This window comes from Haliotis rufescens, unplaced genomic scaffold (genome assembly GCF_023055435.1).
Source record: "Haliotis rufescens isolate VD_foot unplaced genomic scaffold, xgHalRufe1.0.p SCAF_9, whole genome shotgun sequence".
Classification (NCBI taxonomy): domain Eukaryota; kingdom Metazoa; phylum Mollusca; class Gastropoda; order Lepetellida; family Haliotidae; genus Haliotis; species Haliotis rufescens.
Window position 1 is genome coordinate 48,770,094 of NW_025964383.1, and position 27,248 is coordinate 48,797,341.

At 42.6% G+C, this 27,248-nt stretch overlaps 2 protein-coding genes across 3 annotated transcripts in view; both read left to right on the forward strand.

Moving 5' to 3' along the window:
* Positions 1 to 30: 30 nt before the first annotated feature.
* On the forward strand, positions 31 to 8,169 carry LOC124128486 (multiple epidermal growth factor-like domains protein 10). The gene is made up of 5 exons (XM_048390463.1): positions 31 to 116; positions 2,210 to 2,268; positions 4,134 to 5,099; positions 7,216 to 7,330; positions 7,845 to 8,169. Exons 2-5 carry the CDS (start codon positions 2,217 to 2,219, stop codon positions 8,167 to 8,169), a joined length of 1,458 nt encoding a protein of 485 aa, XP_048246420.1. The 5' UTR covers positions 31 to 116; positions 2,210 to 2,216.
* A 10,466-nt stretch (positions 8,170 to 18,635) lies between these two features.
* The window catches only part of LOC124128484 (multiple epidermal growth factor-like domains protein 10), a 54,463-nt gene continuing 45,850 nt past the window's right edge, over positions 18,636 to 27,248 (forward strand). The window contains exons 1-4 of one of the 2 annotated variants that reach the window (XM_048391153.1): positions 18,636 to 18,761; positions 19,736 to 19,786; positions 24,043 to 24,315; positions 27,053 to 27,179. In XM_048391153.1, the coding sequence (XP_048247110.1) occupies positions 19,741 to 19,786; positions 24,043 to 24,315; positions 27,053 to 27,179 (446 nt within the window). In that variant the 5' untranslated portion in view covers positions 18,636 to 18,761; positions 19,736 to 19,740. Of the gene's footprint in view, positions 18,762 to 19,735; positions 19,787 to 24,042; positions 24,316 to 27,049; positions 27,180 to 27,248 lie in introns of those variants that run through there. The other variant, XM_048391152.1, reaches the window with a different exon arrangement.

Genomic DNA, 27,248 nt, shown 5'->3' on the forward strand with positions numbered 1-27,248 from the left:
TATTTCCCGTATCCCGATATTTATGGAAAGAAATGATAAGAGGCGTATATTTACAGCATCCCACTGAATATGAATATTTGTGGACTTCTCTTTCTTCGCTGACATTCCATTCACAGGTACGTGGGTGTGTTTTACTCAATATGATATTGTCCAACCTCACAAACACTAACGTCTGTTCCTATAAATTTGCAAAGCTCTTGGGAATCCACATGTAACATGGCATAACACGGGTCCTTGACAGATCACGCCGAAGACCCGGGTTCCATTCCCGACATGGGTACAATGTGTGAAGCCCATTTCTGGTGTCCCCCGCCGTGAAATTGCTGGAATATTGCTAAAAGCGGCGTAAAATCAAACTCACTCACTCACTCCTTAACAGATCAACAGTGATATTGGATGTGAGCCAAGCGAGTTGGTCGTGACGTGTTTGTCGTCTTCTGTCGCCCAGGTCGGCAGTCATAGACAACTTTGGTGTCTGGATACTGGGGATTAATGGTCTTCTGTTTTGAAGAATATTTACATTTTCCGACACAATTAACTACTCTACTTAGACGCCTTGAACCTCATATTCATTGTTTGTCATTCGTGGCATTGTGCAGGAAACAGAAAGCGATTGTTGAAGACGTGTGCTTATAATGAAACCAGTAATCTGATTCGCGCCATGTACGTGATTTTCAGAGTGAGGACGATCTCCAATATAAGTATTATGTCTGTAAAGAGCAGCAATCACATGAAGTAGATTCACCAGATACTAGTGAGTGGTGCGGCTACCGGCAGGATATGTTTTCCCTCTTCGCGAACACCTGGTATCATCACTGATTTACGGTGATCCATTCATAGTATTTTTGCAACACTATCTTGCCATTTTCGGCCAATGGAATCTGCGTTGTCGGATAATAGTGAAAACATTAAACACAAAGAGTGACATTGTTGCCTTTCTGACTTGACAACATCTATATCAAGCAGAGAGAAACACTCGCGGGTACTTACACAAACAATGAACGAGTTTGTTAGACAATATCGCCTCCCCTAGGACTATGTTGAAACTATTTTAATGCGGGCAACTGTTTTCTATGCGGGGCTCGTTGCTTCGATCACTTCGAATCTCCGTTTAACTGTTTCAAAACCTCGTCGCAGTTACAGAAGCCCTCGATCATTGTAATGTGTTGACAAATTGTATGACTTCCTTTCACGGGTGTTCTAATTCTTTAAACAATTGCTCGAACAATAACATCGTTTAACACACAGTGCACCGACAATAAAACATATATAATATCTATAAGTTTGCTTTCAAATCAACATTGCTACATGCACTCGCTATTCAACTATGGATTGTAATATTTGTCTGTCCTCACCACAATGGCGGACATATAACTCAGGGACCGACAACAGCCATTGCTGGACCAGTGATTACATTACCATCAGTCTGTAAAGAATCATTTCATTAAATAGTTTTTTTCCATGTGAACAATCAGTTAATTGTCACAGAATAGTTCGGGGGCGGTCGGGTAGCCTAGTGGTTAAAGCGTTCGCTCGTCAGGCCGAAGACCCGGGTTCGATTCCCAACATGGGTAGAATGTGTGAAGCCCATTTCTGGTGTCCCCCGCCTCGATATTGCTGGAATATTGCTAAAAGCGGCGTAAAACCATACTCACTAACTTACTAACTCACAGAATAGTTCATCCACGTGAAGGTGTCGTAGATCGATGTTTATGATGTCGATCACTGGTTGTATGATCCAGACTCCATTATTTGCAGACGGCCGTCACACAGCTGAAATATTGCTGAGTGCGGCGTTAAACAACAAACAAACAAGCAAGCATGACAACACACGGATGGACGAACGATTACCACATGTTCTAGTTATCATCATTCAGGATATTTGAACATGATTCCGTTTTATTTTGGTTTAGTTTCAATAATGATTATTTTATGCAATACGAGTATACTTTGTATCATTATTGAAACTTTACGGAATGCATGTGGGCCGACTTTGGTTTAAGTCGTGGGGGTGCTGTAATGCCCCACTTGAGTTGTTACAAGAAATTAGATTGTACCAAAAAATTATCATGTTCTTAAATCACGCTGGTCAACATTGAAATCAACTGCACCTGTGTATCGTTCATGTAGGGAATTCTCAGATGTGGCATGTATAATGTCACGTGGACGTTCTCATTGTTATTTACCAATCCGTCTTATTCTTTTCCAGACCAACTATGAAGTTTGTGAAGCTCTTACTGCTGCTCTGTCAAGCTGCACACTCACCGGGTAAGACACCACCTTTTACAAAACTGAAGAGATTTGTGCTGTTGACAAAAGTATATGTTTTTCCGAAATTCGCAGAAATGTTGAGGCAACCTTTGTGTTTGACAGTTGACAGTTTGACAGACACTCAAGAGAACTGTTCTGGATCAAACTGTTTAAGTAATATTGAATACGAAATGATCTCCATTATGTGCTACAAAAATGTCGGCAAAAGGTATACTAGGTCGACCCCATTGTTATTGTATAAGTATACTTAGCATCCTGGCTTCCACAGGTGATATCGATGGATTAGATCAAGCGATCGGCAAGCCTCGGAATGTTTCCACTTTTATCAACTCGTGTTGATATATTTGATATCAAAAGACACTCGGGTGAGATTCTCTATATGTAAAACGGCAGTTTTTATCCAGCCTCGATTATCCTCCGACAGGGTCCATCTGGCGCGTAAGGCAACATTGCGGTGAACATGGTAGGAAAGGATCACTGAAAATCAGTGATGACACCAGGTAATCGCTAAAAGGGTAAACATGACTGATAGCACCCGCCACTCACATAATCTACATAAAACTAAGTGTTTGTTGCCTGATGTCGCACACCAGTACTGCTGCCACGCGGGAGCGGCCTGTAAACAAACACGACAATCAAGAGATGGGTCGGGGCAGTTTCTGTCTTTAGGCAGGGTAAGATTGGTTGGTTTGTTGCTTAACGCCGCACCAGCTATATGACGGAGGTCTGTGAATAATCGAGTCTGGACCAGACAATCCAGTGATTGATATCATGAGCATCGATCCACGCAGTTGGGATCGATGACATGTATCAACCAAGTCAGCGAGCCTGACCACCCGATCCCGTTAGTCGCCTTTTACGGCAAGCATGGGTTGCTGAAGACCTATTCTACCCCGGAATCAGGCAGGGTAAGAACAAATATTATCTTTTAAGGTCATTTTTGAATGTCCCGGCACCGACATTCCTCTGCCTGGGCAGACGTTACATCCACTAGATCACGGTGGCCGTAACGATTGAAAAAAATGAAAATCTAAAATGTTTTTCGTAAAAGATATTACAGTTTGTACTAGTCTGAGCAAAATCCCATGCCAAACTTTCAGTTTCCTGGAGTGTTGTCTATTTCTTGGAAGACCTTTCAAGAATTCTTCTACAATATAAGTTAATCTATTCAGTTGGTTCATATAAGTAGAGTCACGGATCATAAAGCTTATAATGACCAGATAATTAGATTTGTCATATATAATGGCAAATATGCGGACCTCGCGTTCGAAAGGTCACGCGTGCATCCCAAGTACCAAGTTGTCCGACTCCCGATGGTTCTTGGTGCCTTAGGTTTGGTACCTCCCAATCTGGTGATTGACATTGGGAGAGTACCCGTGTTTTCTACCAGGAATACAGCCCTCATGATAATCTGGGTAATGCAGAAGTCTGCAGCGTACATTCGGTGGATTTGACAAGACGACGCTTCCTGGGAGAAGTTCCATTCGCTGTCTGGGCTGCGTGTAGAGGGGGCAAGGGCCCTGAGCTGATGATGAGCCTAACCAGCCTGACTGTGCCAGGGTCACTCAAACCCTCTTTGCTGCATGTTTTATTTTTAATCTGTACATAATAATAATGATAATATATGATACATGGGAGCGTCGGCGAGGCCGACACCTTTAAGAACAGATGGTGGTCGTGCTGCCAGGCAGACATGCCAGTCTTTGTTTTGATAACGAAGGGACCGTGGCACCAGTAGGAACCAGTGAAATGAGTTACCTGATTTTAGATGATTTGTTTTTTTTGTGACAGACATATTTAACGGAAGCAATATAGACTTTGATGGAAGTATTTATGGCAAACTGTTTCAATTGTTCTGACAGGTGCTCGATGTAGGGACAACCAGCAGTGTTCTGACTGTGATGACAACACCGCCAACTGCCTCACACAGTGCCACAAAGGATACTTCGGCCAGACATGCAGATCCGTGTGCAGCAGTAACTGTAGGAATAACACCTGTCAGCTCATTGCCAGCAGAGGTATTGGTAGGTGCACTGAAGGCTGCGAGCCAGGATACCAGGGCTACAACTGCATCCGACCGTGTGGCCGCCACATTGTCACCTGTACACCATGTCCAGGTGGGTGTGACGGGAACTACTGCCACATTGGCCGAACCTGTTATGAAGGATGTAAAGAGTCTTTCTACGGGTTAGAGTGTAAGACCTGTTCTGACGAATGCAAAGTTTGCAACAGAAAGACAGGAATATGTGAGGAATGTCGTCCACCACATTTTGGTCCTAACTGTGAACACTCGTGCGTGAACTGTTTAGGTTCATGCGAGGATGGGTGTACCATTGGCTGTGTTCCTGGGTTCTATGGGAATTTCTGTACCGAGATTTGCAGCGAAGGTTGTCGACCTCCTTACTCCATCTATACAGTTGACGAGTGTCAGGCGGATGATGTCAATCTGTCGGCCGACTGTAGACCTGAGTGTCACAACCAGAGTGGTGAATGTGTTTATGGTTGTTTAGATGGTTGGTATGGTCCACAGTGCTCCTCCCAGTGTAGCCCTCGCTGTGCACATCAACGTTGTGATGGTGTTGGAGATTGTGTAGAAGGATGTGTTGTTGGTCGGTGGGGCTCTAGCTGTGAGTCATGTTCTGAGAATTGTCTCCATCAAGCGTGCCACACCAACAGCGGTCTGTGCCTGCATGGCTGCTCCAGCGGCCACCATGGGGAATACTGTAACCTGACTTGTACGTCGTGTTCAACTGACGGATGTCAGCAAACTGTCAACTGTACAAGCAACTATACACTACCAGAGGACCTTGCAGGATCTTTCAACACAAGTAAGTGTGAAGGAAGTAGATTGCATACATATGTTTCTCCCATTGATGTCTGCAACCAGGAAGCAAACCAGATAGTTTGGAAAATGATGGATGGTTTTCTACAGGTTTTACCTAATTTGTAGATGGTTTTCTACAGGTTTTACCTAATCTGTAAATGGTTTTCTACAAGTTTTACCTAATCTGTAGATGGTTTTCTACAAGTTTTACCTAATCTGTAGATGGTTTTCTACAAGTTTTACCTAATCTGTAGATGGTTTTCTACAAGTTTTACCTAATTTGTAGATGGTTTTCTACAGGTTTTACCTAATTTGTAGATGATTTTCTACAAGTTTTACCTAATCTGTAGATGGTTTTCTACAAGTTTTACCTAATCTGTAGATGGTTTTCTACAAGTTTTACCTAATCTGTAGATGGTTTCCTACAAGTTTTACCTAATCTGTAGATGGTTTTCTACAAGTTTTACCTAATTTGTAGAGTGTTTCCTACAGGTTTTACCTAATCTGTAGATGGTTTTCTACAAGTTTTACCTAATCTGTAGATGGTCTTGAGGACAGGCTGTACACTATTCCACGACACTTAAGAAAACTCCACAATATGCTGGAATAAAATCATTGTGTAAACGGTTCATGGTTTATATACCTCTGTAAAAATGCTTTGTCTCCACCAGCATAAATTAGATTAATTAATTGTCAATGATATGGGCGTTTGGATATCAAATGTCTCGACCCTAACAATGATTGAATGATATATGGAGTTTAATGTTTTGGATATGAACAGTCTTCATGAAAGCAATAAACGTAAATCTGGAGATAATGTTAGTAAGAAACATATTTACGTGTATTTTGAATCAATACGATGGCACAGTAAATATAATGTAATTGATATTATGTCCATGGATTCTATTATTTATAGTACAGTGCGTCAATGATTTCAACGATAGATATTTTACGTGATCCACAACATTTGCATCGAAATATTGGCAGCGGGCAATGGACACTTGCGATGCATCGATAGTTAGGCAAACTGTAACACCAATACCACATAGCAGTGTTGAGCTCATTCATGCAACGTTTCAGTTTCATTATAAGAATGGTTTATGTAGATGATACACTTAAGGCATTGAAACAATCCTTAGGTGAGGGGAGGTGAAATGGGGTTTAACGTTGCGTCCAAGGTTATTGCACTTATATAGCGACGTTAAACAATCCTTAACTTGTGTCTTGAATTATGTTTATTCTACACTTAGGTTTGGGTAGATTGCCATTCGTAGATTCAAACTTGATCAAAAAGAGATTGACTGACAGTTTTCTATTTTCTTACTGTCCATTTCTTATGCAGCCATATTGCAGACAGGTAGGTACAAGCTATAACAATAAGAAATGTTGCAACTTGTGACTAACTTACAAGGTATGTGCAATGATTACAGCAAAACACACATTTTCCGGATGTTTATGCAGCTAGCTGTTACACACACTTCAACAGGAATTTTCACTTTTACAACATTGACATTTGTTACAACATTGCTGTTTATGATTTACAGATTGTTTGTATTTTGTGTACATACTCGCATGGTTAACCAGGAAAAATCGAAATATATATTAACTAAAAATATAAAAACACACACATAACAGAACCATATTGATAGGCTCACAACATGGCTGACAGTTTCTCCGAAAGCGTTAGAAACGGGAAACGTTCACAGGGGAGAAAGACGGAAACAGAAACGCCAGAAAACAATCCAGTCTGTCTTCTCCCAACTGAACGTATAATGGATTTATACACAACAATCAGTTTAATACCAGTTTCATTACCATAACACCCAAGGCCAGTAGCTTGCTCAGGCCCAATATTATTTGTGTGAGACGAAACCACCCATTGCTGGCTTGGGGAATAAGGTATTTGCCTGACATAAATTGACGATTGTGAAATCTAGGGTTATATAGTTTGCGATTGGATATATGTGTGTAGACATGTTCTAACGCCTTGAACTGCTTTGCGTTAATCAGTGCCGTTGGAATCCTGGATTGCTAATGCCAAGAAATTAAGTTAATATTGCAGAGACAGCATACTGATACATACATGCAGTATCATGTGTTGCTTCAATTTTATTTGTCAGGCGCTGCAAGGACTGGTGAAACCCTGACAGTAACTGTGACAGTGATTGTGTTGTTTGTCCCCATCATCCTGGTGGCATGCTGTATCTGGTACTGGAGACGCAGATATAAAAGAAGGTCAGTATAGTCATGACCGCAGGCACCCTGTTAAGTCTCTCACAACGTTTTTACATATCTTAGTTCATTTAAACAATTACACATTCCTTACACAGTCTGTCGAGTTATACATTTGGTTTGACATTGAAAAGGGCGATATTCACTCCATCAGAGTTGACGTCGTTTACAAAGCATTAGGGGGCACGGTGGCCCAGCCGTATAAGGCGCCGCTATTCGCTGTGCAGAGTTGCCGTCCCTTGGGCACGACAGAAACCTATGATTGTGGGTTCGCAACTCGGTTCGCTTGATTAAGTTTCTAGGTTTATCAGCACCATACCTGTGCTGACACGCCGTGATATAAGTGGAATACTGTTCAAAGCGGCGTTAAAGCCAGCTCGGGCACTCACTCACACACAATGCATTCACGCCTGTATGTTAGCGCATGAAACGAGATGTAACGTTTCTGCCACCACCTATTATTGATGTTAATAACCAACAGTAAAGACTGAATCTCTTGACATCTTTGTTACAACAGACAACACGAGAGCGAAGGGGCATTTGATGATATTCCCAGACGGAGGGACACCTCTTCAGCGGTGTACCAGACGATAGAGCTGTACTGGGAGATCAAAGACGAAGATATAGACATCCATATTCCCTCCCAGAACAAAGAAACTGCCGGTGAAGATGGTGACACTGATTTGCCTGTTTTAGCTGATTGCTATCCAGGAGGTGAAGCTGTTGATGAAGCTGGCGATGACGCACCAGGCACATCTACCAAGGATTACGGTCACTTGGAGAGGGGTGTTCACGTTGATCCGAAGATTGTTGTCAGCTATATATCTCCAGTGGACGATTAACTAGTCTTCTATGCCGGACATTTACCCAAATCTCTACAACTAACAACTGAGGTTCAAATCAAAATTGATGGGTCAAAATGAAACTATATCGTGTTTATAAAACCTTTGATTCAAGATCCCAGATCTACCGTTATTTGGAAATACCTCTGAACCATCCTCAGTACAAAAGGTCCTCCTTGTAGTTCAGTTTGCAGCACTGCACATTACTCATCAGACGTTCAAATGAACAAAGTTACTGGCAACCTGTTTCAGTGTAACGGCGAATGGTATTTATACAAAGAATTAAATAACAAGTCTACTTGTATCTGCCATGTAGCTTTAAACTAGCAGTCCAGTATAATACGTTGTAATTCATGTTCTATGCAAATCTTGTAATGTTGTGTTACAAACAAGTATGTAAATTTGTACATTATTCCCTTGATGTCAATGTGCACTTTGCCATTACAAGGGAAGTAATTGTGTACTTGGTGGGGAGCAATTTGTAACTACAGTCAACACTTGTACAGATTCTTGTCCAGCCATCCACAATAACAATTGTGTCTATTCTGTTGTGTAGCCCTGAGGTAGGGGTAATGTTCCTCTCTGTTATAACATGTACAAGGGTGTACACTGCTGTCACCGAGTCGTTATACTGCTTGTGTCACGGTCAAGTGACCGAGTGGTTATACTGCTCGGGTCACGGTCTAGTGACCGAGTCGTTATACCGCTTGTGTCACGGTCTAGTGACCGAGTCGCTATACTGCTTGTGACACGGTCTAGTGACCGAGTCGCTCTACTGCTTGTGTCACGGTCTAGTCACCGAGTCGTTATACTGCTTGTGTTACGTTCTAGTCACCGAGTCGTTATACTGCTTGTGTCACGGTCTAGTCACCGAGTCGTTATACTGCTTGTGTCACGGTCTAGTGACCGAGTCGTTATACTGCTTGTGTCACGCTCTGGTGACCGAGTCGCTATACTGCTTGTGACACGGTCTAGTGACCGAGTCGCTCTACTGCTTGTGTCACGGTCTAGTCACCGAGTCGTTATACTGCTTGTGTTACGTTCTAGTCACCGAGTCGTCATACTGCTTGTGTCACGGTCCAGTCACCGAGTCGTTATACTGCTTGTGTCACGGTCCAGTCACGGAGTCGTTATACTGCTTGTGTCACGGTCTAGTCACCGAGTCGTTATACTGCTTGTGTCACGGTCTAGTCACCGAGTCGTTATACTGCTTGTGTCACGGTCTAGTCACCGAGTCGTTATACTGCTTGTGTCACGGTCTAGTCACCGAGTCGTTATACTGCTTGTGTCACGGTCTAGTCATCGAGTCGTTATACTGCTTGTGTCACGGTCTAGTCCCCGAATCGTTATACTGCTTGTGTCACGGTCTAGTGACCGAGTCGTTATACTGCTTGTGTCACGGTCTACTGACCGAGTCGTTATACTGCTTGTGTCACGGTCTAGTGACCGAGTCGTTATACTGCTTGTGTCACGGTCCAGTCACCGAGTCGTTATACTGCTTGTGTCACGGTCTAGTGACCGAGTCGTTATACTGCTTGTGTCACGGTCTAGTCACCGAGTCGTTATACTGCTTGTGTCACGGTCCAGTCACCGAGTCGTTATACTGCTTGTGTCACGGTCTAGTCACCGAGTCGTTATACTGCTTGTGTCACGGTCTAGTCACGGAGTCGTTATACTGCTTGTGTCACGGTCCAGTCACCGAGTCGTTATACTGCTTGTGTCACGGTCTAGTCACCGAGTCGTTATACTGCTTGTGTCACGGTCTAGTGACCGAGTCGTTATACTGCTTGTGTCCCGGTCTAGGCACCGAGTCGTTATACTGCTTGTGTCACGGTCTAGTGACCGAGTCGTTATACTGCTTGTGTCACGGTCCAGTCACCGAGTCGTTATACTGCTTGTGTCACGGTCTAGTCACCGAGTCGTTATACTGCTTGTGTCACGGTCCAGTCACCGAGTCGTTATACTGCTTGTGTTACGTTCTAGTCACCGAGTCGTTATACTGCTTGTGTTACGTTCTAGTCACCGAGTCGTTTTACTGCTTGTGTCACGGTCTAGTGACCGAGTCGTTTTACTGCTTGTGTCACGGTCTAGTCACCGATTCGTTTTACTGCTTGTGTCACGGTCTAGTCACCGAGTCGTTATACTGCTTGTGTCACGGTCCAGTCACCGAGTCGTTATACTGCTTGTGTCACGGTCTAGTGACCGAGTCGTTATACTGCTTGTGTCACGGTCCAGTGACCGAGTCGTTATACTGCCTGTGTCACGATCGAGTCACCGATTCGTTATACTGCCTGTGTCACGGTCTAGTGACCGAGTCGTTATAATGCTTGTGTCACGGTCTAGTCACCGAGTCATTATACTGCTTGTGTCACGGTCTAGTCACCGAGTCGTTATACTGCTTGTGTCACGGTCTAGTCACCGAGTCGTTAAACTGCTATTGTCACGCTCTGGTAACCGAGTCGTTATACTGCTTGTGTCACGGTCTAGTCACCGAGTCGTTATACTGCTTGTGTCACGGTCTAGTCACCGAGTCGTTATACTGCTTGTGTCACGGTCTAGTCACCGAGTCGCGATACTGCTTGTGTCACGGTCTAGTGACCGAGTGGTTATACTGCTTGTGTCACGGTCTAGTGACCGAGTCGTTATACTGCTTGTGTCACGGTCTAGTGACCGAGTCGTTATACTGCTTGTGTCACGGTCCAGTGACCGAGTCGTTATACTGCTCGTGTCACGGTCTAGTCACTGAGTAGTTATACTGCTTGTGTCACGGTCTAGTGACCGAGTCGTTATACTGCTTGTGTCACGGTCCAGTGACCGAGTCGTTATACTGCTTGTGTCACGGTCTAGGCACCGAGTCGTTATACTGCTTGTGTCACGGTCTAGTGACCGAGTCGTTATACTGCTTGTGTCACGGTCTAGTCACCGAGTCGTTATACTGCTTGTGTCACGGTCTAGGCACCGAGTCGTTATACTGCTTGTGTCACGGTCTAGTGACCGAGTCGTTATACTGCTTGTGTCACGATCGAGTCACCGATTCGTTATACTGCCTGTGTCACGGTCTAGTGACCGAGTCGTTATAATGCTTGTGTCACGGTCTAGTCACCGAGTCGTTATACTGCTTGTGTCACGGTCTAGTCACCGAGTCGTTATACTGCTTGTGTCACGGTCTAGTCACCGAGTCGTTAAACTGCTATTGTCACGCTCTGGTGACCGAGTCGTTATACTGCTTGTGTCACGGTCTAGTCACCGAGTCGTTAAACTGCTATTGTCACGCTCTGGTGACCGAGTCGTTATACTGCTTGTGTCACGGTCCAGTGACCGAGTCGTTATACTGCTCGTGTCACGGTCTAGTGACCGAGTCGTTATACTGCTTGTGTCACGGTCCAGTGACCGAGTCGTTATACTGCTTGTGTCACGGTCTAGGCACCGAGTCGTTATACTGCTTGTGTCACGGTCTAGTCACCGAGGCGTTATACTGCTTGTGTCACGGTCTAGGCACCGCGTCGTTATACTGCTTGTGTCACGGTCTAGTGACCGAGTCGTTATACTGCTTGTGTCACGGTCTACTCACCGAGACGTTATACTGCTTGTGTCACGGTCTAGTCACCGAGTCGTTATACTGCTTGTGTTACGTTCTAGTCACCGAGTCGTTATACTGCTTGTGTCACGGTCTAGTCACCGAGTCGTTATACTGCTTGTGTCACGGTCTAGTCACCGAGTCGTTAAACTGCTATTGTCACGCTCTGGTAACCGAGTCGTTATACTGCTTGTGTCACGGTCTAGTCACCGAGTCGTTAAACTGCTATTGTCACGCTCTGGTGACCGAGTCGTTATACTGCTTGTGTCACGGTCCAGTGACCGAGTCGTTATACTGCTCGTGTCACGGTCTAGTCACTGAGTAGTTATACTGCTTGTGTCACGGTCTAGTCACCGAGTCGTTATACTGCTTGTGTCACGGTCCAGTGACCGAGTCGTTATACTGCTTGTGTCACGGTCTAGGCACCGAGTCGTTATACTGCTTGTGTCACGGTCTAGTGACCGAGTCGTTATACTGCTTGTGTCACGGTCTAGTCACCGAGTCGTTATACTGCTTGTGTCACGGTCTAGGCACCGAGTCGTTATACTGCTTGTGTCACGGTCTAGTGACCGAGTCGTTATACTGCTTGTGTCACGGTCTACTCACCGAGACGTTATACTGCTTGTGTCACGGTCTAGTCACCGAGTCGTTATACTGCTTGTGTTACGTTCTAGTCACCGAGTCGTTATACTGCTTGTGTCACGGTCTAGTGACCGAGTCGTTATACTGCTTGTGTCACGGTCTAGTCACCGAGTCGTTATACTGCTTGTGTCACGGTCTAGTGACCGAGTCGTTATACTGCTTGTGTCACGGTCTAGTCACCGAGTCGTTATACTGCTTGTGTCACGGTCTAGTGACCGAGTCGTTATACTGCTTGTGTCACGGTCTAGTGACCGAGTCGTTATACTGCTTGTGTCACGGTCTAGTCACCGAGTCGTTATACTGCTTGTGTCACGGTCTAGTGACCGAGTCGTTGTACTGCTTGTGTCACGGTCTAGTCACCGAGTCGTTATACTGCTTGTGTCACGGTCTAGTGACCGAGTCGTAATACTGCTTGTGTCACGGTCTAGTGACCGAGTCGCTACCCCCGCTTCACTGTCCAGTTTCCGACACCTTTCGGCAAAGCCGGCGGTCGCTGTTGTAAAGTGTCATTGCTTTCTTAGTGAGAGAATTCGTTACCCTTATACTTTGTTCTCTTGTGGTTAAATGACACACTCAAACCATGTATTGATTTGAACTTTGTTATCTCTTATAAGTTCGGTACCTTATTTATGTGTTGAAAATGTTTTTTTGACTATGATTTTCAAACATAAGGGTAATTTTTACGTACACTCAGATATTCTCATGCATTTGTGGTCATTGGTCCCCCCCTCCTCAACTAATGTACAGAGCTTGTTGTAAATCTTAAATGATACTATTTCATAACTTGATCATCTTTTTGTTTGGATTCTTATACCTACCGTATGGATATTGTAGTTTGTTTGCTATCGGTGTTTTTCAGAAACACACACTGGCTAGTGCCTCAGACTTTCTGTATTCCCCGATTGTCCAGAAGAGGTTGACCCCTCCTCGGGCGATATAATAGTATATATTTACACTTTGTCAGGATCGTGTGTCGTTAACGCTACGATTTGTTTGGCCGTTTTAGGGGTCAGTGTGCTAATGAGTGGTCGCTTAAAACTCTGATTTCGTTAGTAAGAGATTATATGGCACTTTGGACCTAGTAATGACTGCCTGTATTGAGGTAAACTCAGTAACTAGGGTTTCCAATACTAAGTTTGTCAAGTAATCCGTGGATAACCAACCTTCCTGTGATTCTCTAGCTTTGGGGGACTTTTCGAATGTCCTTGCTAAGTCAAAGTGACTGAATCTACGGTCAATCACATTCTTTTGCTATGCAGACGTCTCGTCTATTTTATTGTCCGAGTGAATTATTTTAGGGATAGGCCCTGTGTGTTTATTTCTCGTAATTTAACTTCCACGAGATCATTCACTCCTCAGAGTGTTGAGTTAATTTCCTTGGGTGTTAGTTGGTTGCAGCCGACTTAATGTGCTGTCATAGTGTAGTTTTATCTACTCTCATTTTATTACTCTAATACAGTTGCTTAGCTAAGCCGCTTTTGTATTTATTGTGGTATAATTAATCATTGATCTTTGTTGGCGCAACTTTAGCTTATTTGATCCTTTTATTGCCGTCTATTGGTAAAATAAATTGTTAATAATAAACCTGTGAAGTTATTTCCACGTTTTCATTGTTACTTTACTCATGTGTTATGATGCCCCTGATCACTGGATCGAAGCTCCGCGACATCTACTGATACATCATGTCTTTCCAGTAAATAATAAATAGCTGTTCACTAACTATACAATAGTTTCGGTCTGTATTTGGGTGGTGGGGTAGCCTTGTTATTTAGGCGTTCTCTCGTCACGCAGAAGGCCCGGGTTTTATCTTCACATTGTGTGAGGCCCGTGTCCTGTGTCCCCACCATCATGCTGCTGGAATTGTCCTGGGCCCCGTTCCTCAAAGCGATCTTAGCGCTACGATGATCGTAAGCCTATGCTACAGTATGGGACTTACGATCACCTTAGCGCTAAGTTCGCTTTGTGGGACGGGGCTCTGGAGCAGCGTAAAACAATACCCTTTCACTGTTTCTGTGAGTGGTAACATATTGCATAATCCATTTATACATGTGGGAAGATAAAACTGTTTTCAGTCGTGTCCAGTGACCATATCTAAAATTAGATCTTGCTTCACTGAGACATACTGGACAGGAACGATTTTGCTGTGTAAACGTCAGACGAATATTAATATATAATGGACAGTTGAATATGACATCACTTTCATCTCTGAGGACATTACACCTGTAATTCACAACATACACATTCACGTGACAATGGTGTATTTCAACTGCATTGAGTCTCTGATAACAAGATGGTTGAAAACGATGTTATTGATGGCGCTAGCCCGTGTAACGCATGCAAAGACGAACATAACAAAGGAGAACAAAGCTATCACTGAACAGATTATATTGTAACCCTAACCCTGACCCTGACCCTGACCCAGTGTAGATCAAGCTAAGATGGACACAACAATAAAGAACAAAGCTGTCAATGCACGTGCTGCCCCAACGTAAGTGGTGTCCATGGCGTTAGTCAAGTTGCAGTTTGGCCGAATCTGTTGGGAATCTGAACAACCTACTAGAATTATCCATCTTCTTCCAGATTTCCTGGATCCAAACTCCATGTCACTCCAATAGACATTCAACCTTTCAAGAATAAATGCAGATGGCTGTCAGTCTATCTATCTAGCACAAGAATTATATACTAAATCAGAATTCCGGCAATAGTATAAGCACATGATTATGAATCACTATCAAGTGATGATACCAGGTGTTCTCGGAAAGGTGAGCAAGCCCTGCCACATAGAGACACCCGTCACAAACACATGCAAAGGCAAGTGAAGTGTTCATCCAAACAAATACTGGAACACGCCACTGTGGGAACCGCATCAGACTCCAATGCTTCCAAATTGCTTTATAATAATTAAAAATGATATAAGCAATTAAACATGTTGACTCGTTCCCCAACGAATGGATCTTGACATTGTTTGCGTCTCTGCTTTGCCCACATGCGCGCATTCTACCGCCGATGGTGTAACAGAATATCATTGTACCAGGTCAAGTTCACTGTAGTCCGGCGTTATGAGGTGCACAGCAAGAGACATTAACGTTACAAGTCACAGTCCGTCCCCGATCCCCGGACATTGGGCAGTAAGAGGTGAATGACCTTGTTTAACCAGCAGCAGCACACATACATTGTGCCCTTAACATGGTCAGGTCAATTCTACGCTGACTACTTGTTGTATAAGGACGATGGTTGCTCCCCAAAGTAAAACTACACTCGTCTCTACACAACTGGAAATACATCTTTCTAAGGCAAGGGAGTTAACTGACTATTAAAATCCAGTTTCCATCCTTGACGAACAAGGCTAGAATTTCCAGGCTCGATCATTGTGCCGCCAGTGGCTATTACGAGTTATGCCCCTTCTATGTCACTTCTACTGACCAATCAGATTCCACGTCTTATATCACTGGCCTTTGCTTCAAATAAAATGGCGGCGCCCTGTCAAAACGATTTGATCGATCATCAAGATCTATATTGTAAAAAAACGGGTCTTGCCTCGTGAGGTTGATCTTAATCACTTGAGCACCTTGAATAAAACACGATAAGATTTGCAAAAGATCTGTCGACGCCCAGTTTTGCACATGTTTTGTAAATCCTGCAGTCGACCGAAATCTGCTCGCCGAAATCTGCTCCAAGCTGTTTGCGAACCGGATGTCAAGTTCGTTACGCGATTTTGATTGGTCGATACATAGACTCGTTAGTCCAGCCAAAATGTAGCTAGTTCGGCTTGGGTGGAAACTTGGCTTTTTTAGTCAGCTAACGCCCACGCCTGGGGGAGATGCTCCAATATGTGTGCACTGAATGTATGTAAAGAAAAGTATAGAATCTCGTCTATGTGGTTCGGACACTTGACCTTGGTTGGTCAGGGTACAGCGACGCACGACCCTCAAGGCGCAGTGCAGGTGTGGGGTAGATGCCGGCTGAGGTGTGAGTAGGAGTTGGTTTCATCTCACACAAAGGATGGTTGTCTAAACCTCTCCTGTACTTGTGTTTGACTGGTCATGTCTTATCTTGAACAACCAATAACATTTTCCTCGCCGGAAGTGCAAATACTCGGTGTCCTATCTCTACATGGCGTACGTTATTGATTCATGAACGGGGTCCTTCATTCGTTTTATGGCAGTCCCATCCGATTCGTCGGAGTTCTGATACTGTTTTAAGACTTTGTTACAAATGTGTTGCACTGACCCAATGTCACGGGATCGCGCGTCCTTTCTGTAGTGAGGGGCGGTGGGGTAGCCTCGAGGTTAAATCGTTCGCTCGTCACGCCTAAGACCCGGGTTCGATTCCCGACATGGGCTCATTTCTGGTGTCCCCCTCGCTGATATTGCTGGAATATTGCTAAAAACCATACTCACTCACTCAGTTCTGAAGTGGCAGCACTCAATTTTATTTCCTCGCCAGCCAATAGTTTTAAACGCTGACACCCTGTTATTATTAACGAGCATATGTTCTTAATATCGTTGTGCTGCCCTTTGTGTGAAGACGTCACTAACATACTATATCAAAGAGAACTAGACCACCCGATCAATCTAGTCGCCTCGTGCGATAAGCCCAGGTTGCCTGTAATGCCTGTCCCGGGATCACTCCGGCTCCTTCTCAGGGAGCAGCGCTGTTCCTGGAGTACGTGTTTTGTGGGTTGTACTGCACATGAACAGTTTTGTGTCGGAATAACTATTAGTTGAAGCAATACACATGTTAATCCGTGATACTGTCATTATTCATATACACAAACAAACCCACTTTATTAATATTTATGCAAGACGTGTCAGCAATGCCCTTATTCAGGCTAAAGTATATTCACGCAACCGAATTTCAAATTTGAATTTCAAGATCTGTTAAACAACGAAAATTTTCTTTTTTAAAGAACTGACCCCATATGTTTTATAGATAAGGGTAAAAAAGCCGGTTTGGACGCTGTTAATCTGCGAAGTCAATTTTTATCAATACAACATAACGTTTGTTAACGCAGCACATGCCCCGTCGTTTATATTATCAGTCAATCCGGAAACAGTAGTCCTCTAGTTGGTGTGGGGTAAATGCTTTAGGTTCTTGGATCCAAAACGAAATAATATATTGCTTTGTTAGCCTAAGAAATACCATGGATCTACACACAAGTTGTTTAATTTGAATGTTCATATGACGTCGTCATTATATAAAACACAGCACTTTTTCTCGTTGGGACTGAAAGTTTACTGTCACATGGCAAAATATAATTTGCGTATTATTAATGATCGGAGACAAAGGTATCTGATATATATCAAATGGTAAATGGTTCTTCTTCCTTACTCTGATAAACATATATATTAATGTATTCAGACCCGTGAAACTCCGGGTTAGAATTAGCCTTAAATTCAGCAACCCATGCTTGTCGTAAGAGGCGACTAACGGGATCGAGTGGTCAGGCTCGGTTGCTGGGTTGATGCATGTCATCGACTCTCAATAATAGCGTGGATCGATGCTCATAATGACAAACACTGGTTTTTCTGGTCAAGTCTCAATTTACAAACCGCCGTCATATAGCTGTAATTTTGCTGAGTGCGGCGTTTAACAGCAAACAAACAACCAAACAAACAGTAATATTTTATTGATGCCGTTTTCGCGAAAAGAACTCTGGCGTCGTCTTGAAACAGTTGCGGTTTAGCCTGATCCCATCCAACTAGCACAGTGTGTAAACAGGGGATGTTAGACTAACATATAGTCTCTGAAATGAACATATCATACAGAAAAAACAGTTGTTCAGTTATCTTAATAAAAATCTAATAAAAAGGGAGCCAAGTGATTCTCTTCATTTCCTGATACTGCAGTAATCTAGACTTGCCAAACATTATAGACTTGCATGGGCTGTAGTTGATATAAATTTACAGGGTCTGTAAGACAGACTAAGGGGATGTCTGCTGTGTGAATCAACTCGCTACCACCTCAACTGCCACCAGGCAAGGATTAGACTGCGAACGCGGTGACGACGACAACAATCCCTGATGCAGCGCTAAATATAGATTTGTTCCGCGAGACCAGGCACGGATTCGGCGTCAGTGTTTCTATTGTGTTGTGATTCAAAGTCGTATTCACAGTCAAGACTCGCGGGTATGTAGGCGGATTGTGACGTTAGTTTCATGTCAGACTCGCGTGATAACATCCATATTTCCAAACCTAACATCCGTGGTTCTACTTTTAGCACGGGTTTTCCGTTTGTCTATTTATAGATACAGATCAGCGGCGTTTCCGCTTCTCCGTGTTACCAGCTGGCGAGGCGATCTGACAAGTAGCATCTGACCTAGGGCATGTAACCGATCACCCTTCACAGCTTAGGAATACCGGTGGAGACGAGGTGAGATATGCCGGGTATTTGACTAATCTATATGTCACGTTTACCTCATTAAGTGATCTTACAATGTTTGCAAGTTTCGCGACTGAAACTATGATATATTTATCAATATCAGGTCATGCGATGAGATATGAACTTGCAATCTGACACCTCAGTGTTTCTATCCCTCTCTTCTGTTTTGTTGAGAGAGCCGAATGAAAAGAGAATATTTTATATGCGGGGTACAAATTTTGTTAATAAGATGTAATGATTCATACACATCTGTCTGTTAACTAATTCTTCTCTAACAACCTTATAAATACTTAAAACATTAAAAAATAATTGTGAGAAATGTCAATGTTCTTCTATGGTTAGCTAATAGTCACATGCCTTGACTGGTTACTCCACTTGCCTTGCCGTCACCAGACCCGTGAAGATCCGGGGTAGAATAGGCCTTCGGCAACCCATGCTTACGTAAAAGGCGACTAACGGGATCGGGTGGACAGGCTCGCTGACTTGCTTGATGCATGTAATGGTATCCCAGTTCCGTGGATCGATGCTCATGATATCAATCACCGGAGTGTCTGTTCCATACTCGATTATTTACAGACTGCCGTCATATAGCTGTAATATTGCTGAGTGCTGCTTTAAACAACAAACAAACAAACAAACAAACAAACTCATTTTGAGTGATATATCATGTAATATTCACCACTAATGTGTCAGATAATCGAGACTGGTTATTCCCGGACGTTGACGTTGTATATTAGAAAGATGTCGCAAGCATGAACAAGATAAAGCTGCTTATCTTTATTGACATCGTTCCGGATTTGGATAAATTCAAACATTTGGCATCTGTCAGTCTGCGTCAAGGTCAGCTCATACAATTACTCCACTCATGAAAGCTTTTGATGTGAAAACAGAAATTGTGATAATTTTGAACGATTCCCTATCAATAGCATAAATAAATAGAACGGCATGACTTGGTGTCGTTTCAGGAGCGATGAATTCAGAACTGCTGATAATCCTCAATCTGTGCCTGACATTTGGTAAGTTGTAACATTCTGTTTGCTTGTCTAGGTCGGTTACACGTACTCAGTGTCCATGCTTGCTTGTCTAGGTCGGTTACACGTACTCAGTGTCCATGCTTGCTTGTCCAGGTCGGTTACACGTACTCAGTGTCCATGTTTGCTTGTCTAGGTCGGTTACACGTACTCAGTGTCCATGCTTGCTTGTCCAGGTCGGTTACACGTACTCAGTGTCCATATTTGCTTGTCTAGGTCGGTTACACGTACTCAGTGTCCATGCTTGCTTGTCCAGGTCGGTTACACGTACTCAGTGTCCATGCTTGCTTGTCCAGGTCGGTTACACGTACTCAGTGTCCATGCTTGCTTGTCTAGGTCGGTTACACGTACTCAGTGTCCATGCTTGCTTGTCTAGGTCGGTTACACGTACTCAGTGTCCATGCTTGCTTGTCTAGGTCGGTTACACGTACTCAGTGTCCATGCTTGCTTGTCTAAGTCGGTTACACGTACTCAGTGTCCATGCTTGCTTGTCTAGGTCGGTTACACGTACTCAGTGTCCATGCTTGCTTGTCTAGGTCGGTTACACGTACTCAGTGTCCATGCTTGCTTGTCTAGGTCGGTTACACGTACTCAGTGTCCATGCTTGCTTGTCTAGGTCGGTTACACGTACTCAGTGTCCATGTTTGCTTGTCTAGGTCGGTTACACGTACTCAGTGTCCATGCTTGCTTGTCCAGGTCGGTTACACGTACTCAGTGTCCATGCTTGCTTGTCCAGGTCGGTTACACGTACTCAGTGTCCATGCTTGCTTGTCTAGGTCGGTTACACGTACTCAGTGTCCATGCTTGCTTGTCTAGGTCGGTTACACGTACTCAGTGTCCATGCTTGCTTGTCTAGGTCGGTTACACGTACTCAGTGTCCATGCTTGCTTGTCTAGGTCGGTTACACGTACTCAGTGTCCATGCTTGCTTGTCCAGGTCGGTTACACGTACTCAGTGTCCATGCTTGCTTGTCTAGGTCGGTTACACGTACTCAGTGTCCATGCTTGCTTGTCCAGGTCGGTTACACGTACTCAGTGTCCATGCTTGCTTGTCTAGGTCGGTTACACGTACTCAGTGTCCATGCTTGCTTGTCTAGGTCGGTTACACGTACTCAGTGTCCATGCTTGCTTGTCTAGGTCGGTTACACGTACTCAGTGTCCATGCTTGCTTGTCCAGGTCGGTTACACGTACTCAGTGTCCATGCTTGCTTGTCTAGGTCGGTTACACGTACTCAGTGTCCATGCTTGCTTGTCCAGGTCGGTTACACGTACTCAGTGTCCATGCTTGCTTGTCCAGGTCGGTTACACGTACTCAGTGTCCATGCTTGCTTGTCTAGGTCGGTTACACGTACTCAGTGTCCATGCTTGCTTGTCTAGGTCGGTTACACGTACTCAGTGTCCATGCTTGCTTGTCCAGGTCGGTTACACGTACTCAGTGTCCATGCTTGCTTGTTCAGCACCTCCCCCCTGACGCACGGACCACGCCATGAGACGAGGCACAGGACAGGGAAGTTATCAGAAGGAATGTGAAAGTAACTGGTAGTCTGGTAATTGTGCTTGCGTGACTAAACTGGGGGAATTTCCCCAATGTCTTTGTGTCGGAAAGCACGGCATATCCTATAGTTACGCCACCGCTGGTAAAGGGTTTGTGGGTGTTCTAGACGTGTATCTTCATGGTCGTATTGGCAGGGCGACAACACGTTTCAACACGTGGTATTAGGCCGCCATACAATGCATGATACAAAACACGATACACTACATCACATAAGACATGATACAGCGTGAGATACAATACATGATACAATACATGATACGATACACGATACAATACATGATACAATACATGACACCATACATGATACAATACATGATTCAATACATGGTGCAGGTACGATACAATATATGATACAATACATCATACATTACATGATACAATACATGGTGCAAAGTACGATACAATACATCATACAATACATCATACATTACATGATACAATACTTAATACAATGTACGATACAGTAAATGATACAATACATGAAGCAAAATACGATACATTCATGATACAATACATCATACATGATACAATACTTGATACAATGTACGATACAATACATGACACAATACCTGATACAATACATGATACAATGTACGATAAATACACGATACAATACATGATACTATACATCATACATTGCATGATACAATACTTAATACAATGTACGATACAGTAAATGATACAATACATGATGCAAAATACGATACATTCATGATACAATACATCATACATGATACAATACTTGATACAATGTACGATACAATACATGACACAATACCTGATACAATACATGATACAATGTACGATAAATACACGATACAATACATGATACTATACATGATACAATACAATATTACACTACACGATACAATACATGATACAATTTACGATAAATACATGATACAATAAATGAAACAATGCATGATAAAATACATAATACAATGTGCGATACAATACATAATACAATGCACGATACAATACATGATACAGTGAACGATACAATACATGATACAATACATGATTCAATACATAATATAATGTGTGATACAATGCACGATGCAACGTACGATACAACACATGATGTAAAACATGACACAATACATTATACACTACATGATACAATACAATACATGATACAATATACGATACATTGTACGATACAATACATGCTACAATACATAATACAATGTGTGATACAATGCACGGTACAATACATGATGCAATACAATATTACAATACACGATACAATACATGATACAAAACATGATACAATACACGATACAATACATGATACAATACATAATACAATGTGTGATACAATGCACGGTACAATACATGATACAATACATGATGCAATACAATATTACAATACACGACACAATACATGATACAAAACATGATACAATACATGGTACAATACATGATACAATACACGATACAATACAATATAACAATACACGATAAATACATGATACAATACATGATACAATACATAATACAATACATGACACAATTACGAAACAATACATGATACAATGTACGATACAACACATGATACAACACATGATACGATACATCATACAATGTACTATACAATAGGTAATAAATTTACGATACAATACATGATACAATGTACGTTACAATACATGATAAAATGTACGATACAATACGTGATACAATGCAGGATACAATGCAAGATACAATCCATGATACACTGTACGATATAATACACAATACAATACATGATACAATTTACGATACAATATATGATACAATACATGATACAGTGTAAGATACAAAACATGATACTATGTACGATAGAATACATTATACAATACACGATGCAATACATGATTCAATGTACGATATAATACATGATGCAATGTACGATACAATAAATGCTGCACTACACGATACAATGTGCGATACAATACACGATACAAAACATGATGCAATACACGATACAATGTGCGATACAATACGCGATACAATGCATGATACAATATATGATACAATGCATGAAAGAATGTATGCTAGAATACATGATACAATACTCGATACGATGCATGATACAATGTGCAATGCAATACATGATACAATGTACAATACAATATATGATACAATGTACGATGCGATATATGATACAATACATGATACAATGTACGATACAATAGATGAAACAATGTACGATACAATATATATTACAATACCTGATACAATGTACGATACAATACATGATACAGTGTACGATACAATATATGACACAATGCATGATACATTGTACGATACAATCCATGATACAATTTCACGAAACAATACATGATACAGTACATGATACAATGTACGATACAATACTCGATACAATACATGATACAATGTACGATACAATACGTGATACAATAATCGATGCACTACATGATGCAATAAACGATACAATACATGACGCCCTACACTTGGCATGATAAAAAAACGTTCCCACTTTCAAGGGAAGTGAAAGTAGACTAAAGCATGTTTCATAGATTCGAGTCTATTAATCAAAAGGCGACTTGAGACCAGAAGACATATGTTCATTTTATGTTCTTATCATGTATATCAGCCTTATATATCCATGCATCGTGTTGATGAATCGAGCAAGTTATTGCATTGTTTTGACCGTTTTACTGGAATGTCTGTTTCTCCCCCTGCAGTGGTGTTCGGTGTATCGGGGAGCTGTGACCTAGGGACATATGGTCGGAACTGCGAGAAGAACTGCAGTCAGTACTGTGCCTCGGACATAGACGAGTATGTGCACTGTGATCAGTGGACTGGCCGTTGCTCTGAAGGGTGTGTTCCTGGCTGGTATGGTGGGACGTGTAACATTCCTTGCAGCAGCCACTGCAACAACAGGACCTGCAGCCAGCAAACTGGAAGCTGCACTCTGGGCTGCACAGAGAACCACACAGGGGATGACTGTGAGACAGGCATGTTCAGCTTTGATTCAGTATTTTGAAGTAAATTACAATTGAAAAAATATATACCTCCACATCCAATGTGCTCACAGCACGACATTAAGACACTGGGCAATGGATCAGAATGCAATCCAATTGCTGTCTCACTTCCCATACAACCACGGCTTACTTGTTCGTGCTGTTCTATCCACGATGCCGTACGTCGCTGGCATGCCATGGGATAGATGTCAAATTCACACTGGGACTACTTTCACCAACTGGGATAGGGTATTCACTAAGTAGGACTATTTCACCAACTGGGATAGGGTATTCACTAAGTAGGACTATTTCACCAACTGGGATAGGGTATTCACTAAGTAGGACTATTTCACCAACTGGGATAGGGTATTCACTAAGTAGGACTATTTCACCAACTGGGATAGGGTATTCACTAAGTAGGACTATTTCACCAACTGGGATAGGGTATTCACTAAGTAGGACTATTTCACCAACTGGGATAGGGTATTCACTAAGTAGGACTATTTCACCAACTGGGATAGGGTATTCACTAAGTAGGACTATTTCACCAACTGGGATAGGGTATTCACTAAGTAGGACTATTTCACCAACTGGGATAGGGTATTCACTAAGTAGGACTACTTCATCCAGGTGGGATAAGGTATTGACAAAGTGGGATTATCACATCAAGCTGGGATAAGGTATGGACTAAGTGGGATTACCACATTAAGCTGGGATAAGGTATGGACTAAGTGGGATTACCACATTAAGCTGGGATAAGGTATGGACTAACTGGGATTACCACATTAAGCTGGGATAAGGTATGGACTAAGTGGGATTACCACATTAAGCTGGGATAAGGTATGGACTAACTGGGATTATCACATTAAGCTGGGATAAGGTATGGACTAACTGGGATTACAACATCAAGGTGGGATAAGGTATGGACTAAGTGGGATTACTTCATTTAAGTGGGATAAGTTATTGACTAAGTGGAATTACCACATCTAGGTTGGAAAAGGCATTGAAAAAGTGGGATTACCACATATAGGTTAGGTAAAGTATTAACTAACTGGGATTACTACATTTAGCTTGGATAAGATATTGACTAAGTGGGATTACTTCATCCAAGTGTGATAAGTTATTGTCTAAGGGGGATTACCACATCTAGGTTGGATAAGGCATAGACACAGTTGGATTACCACATCTAGGTTAGGTAAAGTATTAACTAAGTGGGATTACCACATCTAGGTTGGATAAGGTATTGACTAAGTGGGATTACCACATCTAGGTTGGATAAGGTATTGACTAAGTGGGATTATCACATCTTGCAGGGAAAAGGTATTTACTAAGTGGGATTACTTCATCCAAGTTGGATAAGGTATGGACTAAGTTGGTTTTCCACATATAGCTAGGATAAGGTATAGACTAAGGGAGATTACCTCCTTTAGCTGGAAGAAGGTATTGACTTTGTGGGATTACCATATCCAGCTGGGATAAGGTATTGACTAAGTGGCATTACTGCATCCAAATTGGATAAGGTATGGACTAAGTGGGATTATTACATCTAGCTGGGATAAGGTCTGGACTAAGTGCGACTACTTCCTCCAGCGGGGATAAGGTATCGACTAAGTGCGACTACTTCATCAAGCTGGGATAAGGTAGGCAGAAATGCGTCCCTTAGGCACGCCAGAAACCTATGATTGTGGGTTCGAATCCCGGTTCGCCCCGATTATGTTACTAGGTTTCTCAGCACCATACCCGTGCTCATGGGTTTCACCGAAGTGGTAAACGTCTGAGACCTGCATCACTTCGGGCTTTCCTCACACATTAAGCTGAAACGCCGTGATATAACTGGAATACTGTTAAAGCGGCGTTAAACCCAACTACCTCACTCACTCACTCATCCAGGAAGGAGAATGTATTGACTAAGTGGGACTACTTCGTCAAGGTGGGATAAGGTATTGTCTAAGTGGGATAGGGGGGTATATATCAGTAGGATCCAAGTTACATCCGAATCCGATAAGATGGCTGAAAAGCTAAGATTGTAACCATGATGTAATAAGTTGATGTTGGTCTAGTGGTAGAGCGTCTGCCCGGAAAGTGAAAGGTCGTGGTTTATGGATGGCAAGATATGTTGGGGTTCCTAATGAAGGTCAGAATGTACAACAACACCGTAGTAGATTTGTCAACTAACTGTTGACGGGCCTAAGTTCATGACTTTATATATTGAGAACCTTAGCTGGAGACAAGTGACTTTCTATTGAAATGCAGCACCATATCAGAAAGAAAAATGCTGGTGTTTGCATTGACAGTATTAAAACTTTCACCAAGTAGTCAGCATCGTGGTATTTATTTGTTTAATGCTGGAACTGCCTTAGACACTCGAAGTACAATGTTGTTGTAGGTTATGTGTTTGCATGGGTCTGAGGATATGACAGGGATGGGTATGCTTGTATTTCTGCAAGTGCTTTTCTGGTGTCGAGATATATCAATCGATTTTCCCATAACAAATACCTCTTTTATCCGATATATTATTCACCGATAATGTCAGATGGAAAAATCACTATTTGCTTCATGTGGAGGGGACGGAATGACAATCACGCAGAATTCATATCATAAACGAAGCTTCTGATTAGTTGTCACTTGTCTCTCTCTCTCTCTCTCTCTCTCTCTCTCTATATATATATATATATATATATATATGAAGACCTAATGTATAAGTGTCAGTTATATGTACAACCTTACGCAGAAAATGAAATTGAGAAGAGGACAGAATTAGCAGCCACTACCAGAGCCATCATAGCTGTTATCGCCATTGCCATCCTAGCTGCAATAGCCATCATCGTTGCTGTAATATACCGGAGGAGGAAACGCAGGTACATACAAATGATTTTCTTAGTGTGATATTTTTTTATCAGAATAATGAAGTGTTTGGTGCAGTGTGC

Coding starts and splice junctions, on each gene's coding strand:
- LOC124128486 (XM_048390463.1), top strand. CDS start 2,217: ATGAAGTTTGTGAAGCTCTTACTGCTGCTCTGTCAAGCTGCACACTCA. Junction 2,269..4,133: donor TCAAGCTGCACACTCACCGG/GTAAGACACCAC, acceptor TTGTTCTGACAG/GTGCTCGATGTAGGGACAAC. Junction 7,331..7,844: donor AGACGCAGATATAAAAGAAG/GTCAGTATAGTC, acceptor TTGTTACAACAG/ACAACACGAGAGCGAAGGGG.